The 6,877-nt window shown below is 41.4% G+C and overlaps 1 protein-coding gene across 2 annotated transcripts; it reads right to left on the bottom strand.

Moving 5' to 3' along the window:
* Positions 1-560: 560 nt before the first annotated feature.
* LOC103133203 (tumor suppressor p53-binding protein 1-like) lies at positions 561-6,300 on the bottom strand. Of its 2 annotated transcripts, XM_007544977.2 has the most exons (12): positions 6,255-6,300; positions 5,815-6,033; positions 4,817-4,895; positions 4,647-4,731; positions 4,055-4,122; positions 3,883-3,966; positions 3,672-3,726; positions 3,202-3,371; positions 2,995-3,121; positions 2,160-2,257; positions 1,918-2,090; positions 561-1,370 (listed from the first exon to the last, which is right to left on the bottom strand). In XM_007544977.2, exons 2-12 carry the CDS (start codon positions 5,992-5,994, stop codon positions 576-578), a joined length of 1,914 nt encoding a protein of 637 aa, XP_007545039.1. In that variant the 5' UTR covers positions 5,995-6,033; positions 6,255-6,300; the 3' UTR covers positions 561-575. The 2 variants fall into 2 exon arrangements, with proteins under 2 accessions (XP_007545039.1, XP_016523269.1); XM_016667783.1 differs by lacking the exon at positions 6,255-6,300 and having other exon boundaries at positions 561-1,349; positions 5,815-6,099.
* Between the last annotated feature and the right edge of the window lie 577 nt (positions 6,301-6,877).

Here is a 6,877-nt window from a genome sequence, read left to right as displayed (position 1 = left end):
CATCACGATATAAGCATTTCACATCCTTTTATATCAATAATTACCGATTAGTTTTTTGTTTTAAATATCTGAAATATTGCCACACCAGTGGCAGGACCCTTCGTGTTTTATCCAGTTTTCTTTCCACATCGTTATTTTTCACTTTTAAGCAGTTATGAGGCAAAGTGGGGAGACTTGGAACTGCTGCTGCGCCAGTTCATCACCAGGTTGTTGCTAGGTAACCAAAGAACAAGCGAGTTGCTAGGTGACCAAAGAGTGAGTTAGTCGATTCCACCAACTTTGCTAAGCTAGCTGTGAGAATTCGAGCAGCCAATGTCTTTCCTCTGCCTACGTCTCCCAGAATGCTGTGCGGTTCTGGATCACAGTTCAGTGAATATCCAAAATATTGAATATTCTATCAGATGTATTATTTATTGATATTGATCACGTGTCAATCGCGATATACATTGTTATTGATTTATTGTCCGACCCTGATTATCGATAGCAACTAAAATAAAACTCCTAAATTATTTTTCAGCCACATCATCCAGCCCTAAAAAACTTTTGAAGACTTTTTTACGTGAATAAACGCAGCGCTAACCTCCAGAGCTGTCACTCAGGCTCTTGTCTTTGACGCCCTCCATTTCTCGCCCGCCCAGGGCGTCCTCCGCTCTCTCTTCCTGGGTCTGCTGCCGGTGGCCGTTAGCCGTGGCGACCCCTTTGGCTCCGTCGCCCTCGGAAACGCTGGACTCCGGCTGCAAGTTTCTGTCTTTCTCTCCGTCGGTTGCCAAGACGACGCTGTCCTGGATCTCCTCCTCCATTGGCTCCGGAGACATCAGCTGACTCTCGGAGAGGACCAGCGCCATCGCTGAGGCGCCACCGGTGTTCTCCTCCTTCATGACATCCTCCTCCTCTTCCTCACAGTCGTCCATCTTGTTTTTGTCCGTCGAATGGTTCTGTTCTGCCGTTTCTCCTGAACTGGAGGCGTGTGATGCTGCCGTGGTGCTGCACGGCGTCTCCTGCACGCAGCTGTTCGCCGCCAAGTCAGAGTGGTTAGCGTTGCTGCTTTCGTTCACATTTGTCTCTGCTTCCTGTTGCTGCCTGTCGGACTCGTGCGGCAGGTCCGGTTCAGTCCGGTCGGGTTGGTGTGACTCCTCCGGAGCCGCGGCGTCGCTGGTATCGACACCTGGCGGCTCTTCCAGCTCGTCTATCTGCGTGTCCTGACTGTCCTGACTGTCCTCCTCCACCAGAACCGGGTCGCCGCTATCGGCGTTCACAGAAAGCTGCAGCGCAGGGGAAAACGGAGCCGACTCCCGGAGCGAAGACTGAGTCTCAGAAGGCAACGGAGGAGACTTCCTGGCTTCTTGGCTCTGTGTGGGAACAAAAACATCCTGAAACAAAGAGAAAGGTCTGGATGGTGAAACCGACTCATTAAAATGAGCAGTGAGTGTTGCTGCTTTCGTTCTTAACGGGCCAGTGTTGAGTTTTTTCCTTTTTATAGCACATTCAAGTAACTATGCTAACTTCAGTTGTTAAAAAATGCTACATATATCAAATATGACTCAGATTAAATCTGACTTCCTAATTCAACGCCTAGAAATTGGGCCTCTGTCTCTTTAAAAACTCCTGCTCTTTCTGGAGCTCCGCCTTCAGAGGTCATCCCAACATGGCTCCTCTATTAATCCTTCAACAACATTTTTACCACTGACAAGCAGCTCAGCAGGTGTTTGCTAACTGCTGCAGACTAGTGTGTCTCTGTTCGGTGAGTTTTTGGTTAAAACTTGTTTGTTCTTCATTCAGTGGGTAGAAAATCCAGAAATTTTACTCAAGTAAGAGTAAAAAGTAAAGCGCAGTAAAAATACTTCTAAAAGGACAATTTTTTGAAAAAGTTACTCCAATCAATGTAACTAATTATTGCCCAACTCTGTTAATACGTACATGAGAGAGCCCTGGCTGTGACGGCACAGGCAGCGCTCGCTCTGGACCAGAGGCATTCTGGGAGACCGGAGCAGAGGTAGGTGAGTGTGGCCTCGAGGCGGCGTCTGTTTCCATCGGCTCGTCCTGCGCCGCCGCTCGCTCCTCCGGCGGAAGCGAGGTGTCCATGGGTTCCTCTGCACACATTCAGCTCATTAGAGCCGTTTCTAATTCGCTCACCGGCCGGTTTAAATTCACTCACTCACCGTCGCGTTCGTTTTCCGCTTCGGTCGGCGAGCTTGCAATGATTAAAGGAGTGTGGGGGAAGTTGTCCGGCGTTGGGGCGACGTAGTCAACGGAGCTCCTGGGCAAACAGAACCAAACAACAATCAATCAATCAAGTTAATTTGTGTAGCATGTTTCAGCAACAAGGCAGTTCAAAGTGCTTCACATCATAAAAACACAAAAAAAGAGTCATAAAAAGTCTTAAAATCATCATACAGCCACCAATTTGAGAACAAAGATAAATAATTTCAGCCCTAATAGAAATATAACAAAGACCCAAACTTTCTCTTTTGATCATTTTTTCCATATTTGATCATTTTTTTTCCATAATCAGATTAATAATTGGAATATTAGGAGATTTTCCAGAATTAGAACCAGGTAAAACTAAAACACTTGAGGAGTTCAACACATTTACAAAAAAAGTTTGTTTTTATTTAAAATGTAACGTATTTATTTTTTTACAGAGTTTAGCTTCATTACTGCTCTGGGTGTTTTTGAGTCTGTGTGCTCTGGATAGCAATTAATCGATTACTAAAACTGTTGATGATTATTTTAAAGATTGATTAATTGCGGTTAATTGAATTTATTCCAACTGATTCAATTAATCCCGATTTATTGGATTAATTCCAATTAATTTGATTAATCATGATTGTTACAATTAATTGTGATCGTTTTAAAAAATTGCAACTATTTCAATTAATCACGATTAATTGGATGAATTATTTCAGCCCTGATATAGTAATTTTTTCAGGATTTGTAATCCCTTACTTTGCTCTTTACTTGAAAAAAGTAATCAGATTACTGCTGGTGACTCACTGGGACAGACTCTCCTGGACCAGCGTTCCCTGTCCGGACAGATGCAGCAGCTGCAGGCTGTGGGCCGGCGTGGAGGTGGGCCGAGCCGGCTGCTCCGGTTCCGACACCGTGCTGTCCACAGCGGCGCCTGAGAGGTTTCAACGTGACGCAGTTATTTACCAGTTCTTCTCGCTCCCTGCAGAAAAGCAGCTCGCCAAACGGACATACCTGACTTGTCGGCGTCGAACAGATCTTCCTGTGAGGACAGAACATCGCAGTCCTGCTGGTCCGGCTCCTCGGACTCCTGCAGGTTCTGGGAGTGCAGCAGAACCTGGACGGTCAGCTGGCGACCCGACTGGCCCACGGACTCGGAGGAGCTGCTGGAGCTAACCTCCGACCTGCAGGAGAGCAACGTTTATCAGACAGCACTAAACTTAGATGTGGTGTCCCTCAGGGCTCCGCTTTTAGTTTACGCCTTCTTAAACATTTTATTAATGTAATACAGCTACATTTTGCACCATAATTTGCATAATGCTAACATGTTAAACCAAAACATTAGCTCCACTATTAGTGGATTAGCAGAAGTGCTAACCACCGGTTAGCATTTGAAGAAGCTAAAAATAAATGCTAAAATCTTATCTCAAAGCTTAACAGCTTTTAATCTGCTTAATTTAAGTTTATTTTAAAAAATTATTTACCTCACTGCTTTGTTATCTTGATGCGCCAAAGTTTTGAGGGCAACACTTTGCTGCTCTGAAATTAAAAAGAACAAAAACACACAGATGTTGGCCTGATGAGTGTCAACACTGTTAGCATGCAATAAAACATTTTCATCTGGCAGCAGAAACAGGAAATACATGTAAATGTGATAATTTCCTGCTTTAAAATAAGAGCTGTTTTGGTTTTTACTTTCAGAGCGATGGCCCGGGTCTCCGCCAGCTTCAAGGTCCTGACTCTGTGAGAGCTCCAGAAACCCAAACTGAGACGATCCACCTGGAAACATACAGAAGGAGCTGATATGACGCAGAAGGACAGAAAATATTTAGTTTAAACTTCAGCCTTTAGCAGGAGGAACACCGACCGTCAGACTGAACACAGTTAGTCGTGGAATCGGCTCCAGGATCCATTTCAGAATCCTCAGGTACAAACCTGGAGAGTTCAATGGAAAAAAACGTTGTTATTTCACTGGATGGGTAGAAGGAAGGTGGGATGAAAGAGAGGAAGAAAAACAGAAAAAAGAAAGAAAAGAGGGAAGGGAGGAAGAGAAGAAACAAAGAAAGGAATGAAACATTTTAATGAAAATAAAAACTGTAAATATTTCCTCCATTTTCTATCTTTTTCTTTGAAGTTGAATCGTTTCCTCCAGAGAAACTGCATGATTTATTGATAATATAAATAAAATCTGTTCTCTTTTTCCCACTCAGGTGAATAAACTTTGCTGTCACCAGCAGGTGGCGCCACTGCAGCGGAAAAAAGTTGACTCTTACAGAGAAAAAAAAAAAAAAACATCCTAACATCTGAACTGGTCCATCATGTAACTGGAAACCAGCAGCACCAGTTCATAAACATTCAGTACTTTCCTCCACCCTTATTTATTTCACTTTTATTAAAGTTCCCATTTAATATTTCACTAAATGTGACCTGAACCAGGACAGGAAGCAGGGTGTACTCACTTTTTCTTGGTGGGATGTGGACAGACGTTGATAACTTGACTCTCCTCCTGCAGTGGCGAGCTGGGGTCGGCTGCAGCTACGACCTCTGAACCAAAAAAACAAAAGATTTTTAAAACTTTACAGGTGAGATTAAAATGCAAACATAGTAAAATATGGATTATTTTACTTACCTGGTTCTGCCTGGTTGTTACTCTCTGATTGGCTGTCGATTTGGGAGCATCTACTTCCTGGTGGTGATGATATTAGTTCCTGGAAAAGAAAAATAACAACTTTAGTTTTAAAAAAAAAAACAATAATAAATAAATAAATAAATCATCAAAATGTCAAAAACTGCTTTAAATAAGCACTTTATTTATTCCTCTAAATTTATGTATTACTACCTTTTAAAGGCAAAAAGTGGGAACAGCTACTTTTTACTTTTACTTAAGTAATTTTACTATAAAGTATTTCTACTCTTACTTGAGTAAAACTTCTGGATTTTCTACCCACTGAATGAAAAACAAACATGTTTTAACCAAAATTCACCAGAAACAGAAACAAACCTGCAGTTTTTGTTAAAGTTTCATACGTTTTTTTTTAATTGATAGAAACTGATTTGGAATTTTTTTCTTTTTCCTGATTTTGTTATTTTTTTGTTACTTATATGAATTATTGTAATCTTGGTCCTTTTCCAATTAACTTTATATTTTGGTCCATCTAATAATGATGTCATTTTTAAATATTAAATGATTGATCATTTGATCAGTAACTCAGAACTTGAGAAGACTTTTCACCAAATACTTTTTTGACTTTTGAGTCATTTCTTGGACTGATACTTTTTACTTTTACTTGAGTAAATATATTTTGAAGTAATTTTACTCTTACTCGAGTAAAATATTGGGGTTCTCTGCCTCTGATTAAATATGATGGATATGGAGTAAATGCTTGTAGTTGTTGGGATGCCGCTAGGATACTAACTAGTAAAGAAGGATTTGTAACAGGAAATAAACAGAAAATAAAGTAATTACTATTAAAAAGTTGCGGGAAAATACCTAAACATGTTCCATACTGAGATATAGCTATGATACTACTTCTTTTTAAATGGTGTGGTAATATTTTTTTTTATCCTAATGTATTTATTTTTCAATCTGACTGAAATAAACCAGCAGCTTTTAAAGATCCATCTCACCAGAACCGGGCTGCGGGCGGCCGGTTGCAGGCTGGACAGGCGGCGGGCCAGCAGCGCCCGGTAGCTGCTCTCCGGGTCGTCCTCCAGACCGACGCTGTCCGGCTGGGAATCTTCCACTATCAGGCACGGGTTCTCCGGCTGAGGCAGGCTGGAGTCCAGTTCGCTTCCACCGGGATCCATGAGGTCAGGCCGAGGGCAGGAGACGGAGACTGTTGTGAGCTAACCAAGCCAGAAGAGAGACAACAAAGCGAGCGGCATGTGAGACCCCAGCCGACTACTGCTGCCTGAGCCCACCGGTGTTAGCATGTTAGCCTCAGCTACAAGCTAATGGCTAATGCTCCGCCCATCAACATTTCAGGTTTTGTCTGGTTACAATCCCAGTGAAAATCACATTAACAGGGAAGGGAAATCACTGCAAACTGCACCACCTTTATACTTACCTAAAGAGCTCAAAAGTATTAAAATATTGATTCATATATTCCTTTAAAAAATCATTATAGATCTTCTTCCAAAACAGAAACACCCACTTCAGCTCGCTTAGTCGCGGTAAAAATTTAACAAAAGCGATTTCATTGGTTTAACGACACTGACGTCACAAAACGTCGATTAGTTTTATGGTTGCCAGGCGTTTTTAGATTTAAACGCGTTATTGAGGCGTCAGTCTGAGAAAGTATGGGAATGATTGCATTTTTTACAATCGCATTTTACTTTTTGACTTTCCGAGTGATGGCATCCTCAACTCAAATATAAAACAAGCCTTTCTACTGTTTCACTTTTAAAATAATTCATGTTATAAAGTGATTCATGTTTGCCACTTTGCCTTAGGATCTGCATCCAGCGTTGGACTCCCCAGTTCTTACATTTCCAAGAAATAAACATTTTTAAATGAAGCAGATTTAATCTAGATGACAAACAAGCAGTAAAATGTTTCTATACCACTCAGAAAATTTAAACCTGTGTTTTGTTTCATGATTTCTAGGAGCTACAGTTAAGAACAAATTACTATTCAAGCTGTTAAAGGTTAATATTTTGACCTCAAAAGTTTAATTTTTTTTTAAAAAAA

Source organism: Poecilia formosa, unplaced genomic scaffold (genome assembly GCF_000485575.1).
Source record: "Poecilia formosa unplaced genomic scaffold, Poecilia_formosa-5.1.2 Scaffold2367, whole genome shotgun sequence".
Taxonomy (NCBI): Eukaryota; Metazoa; Chordata; class Actinopteri; order Cyprinodontiformes; family Poeciliidae; genus Poecilia; species Poecilia formosa.
Note: the sequence above shows the minus strand (reverse complement) of the source record. Positions and strands in the feature narration are given on the sequence as shown.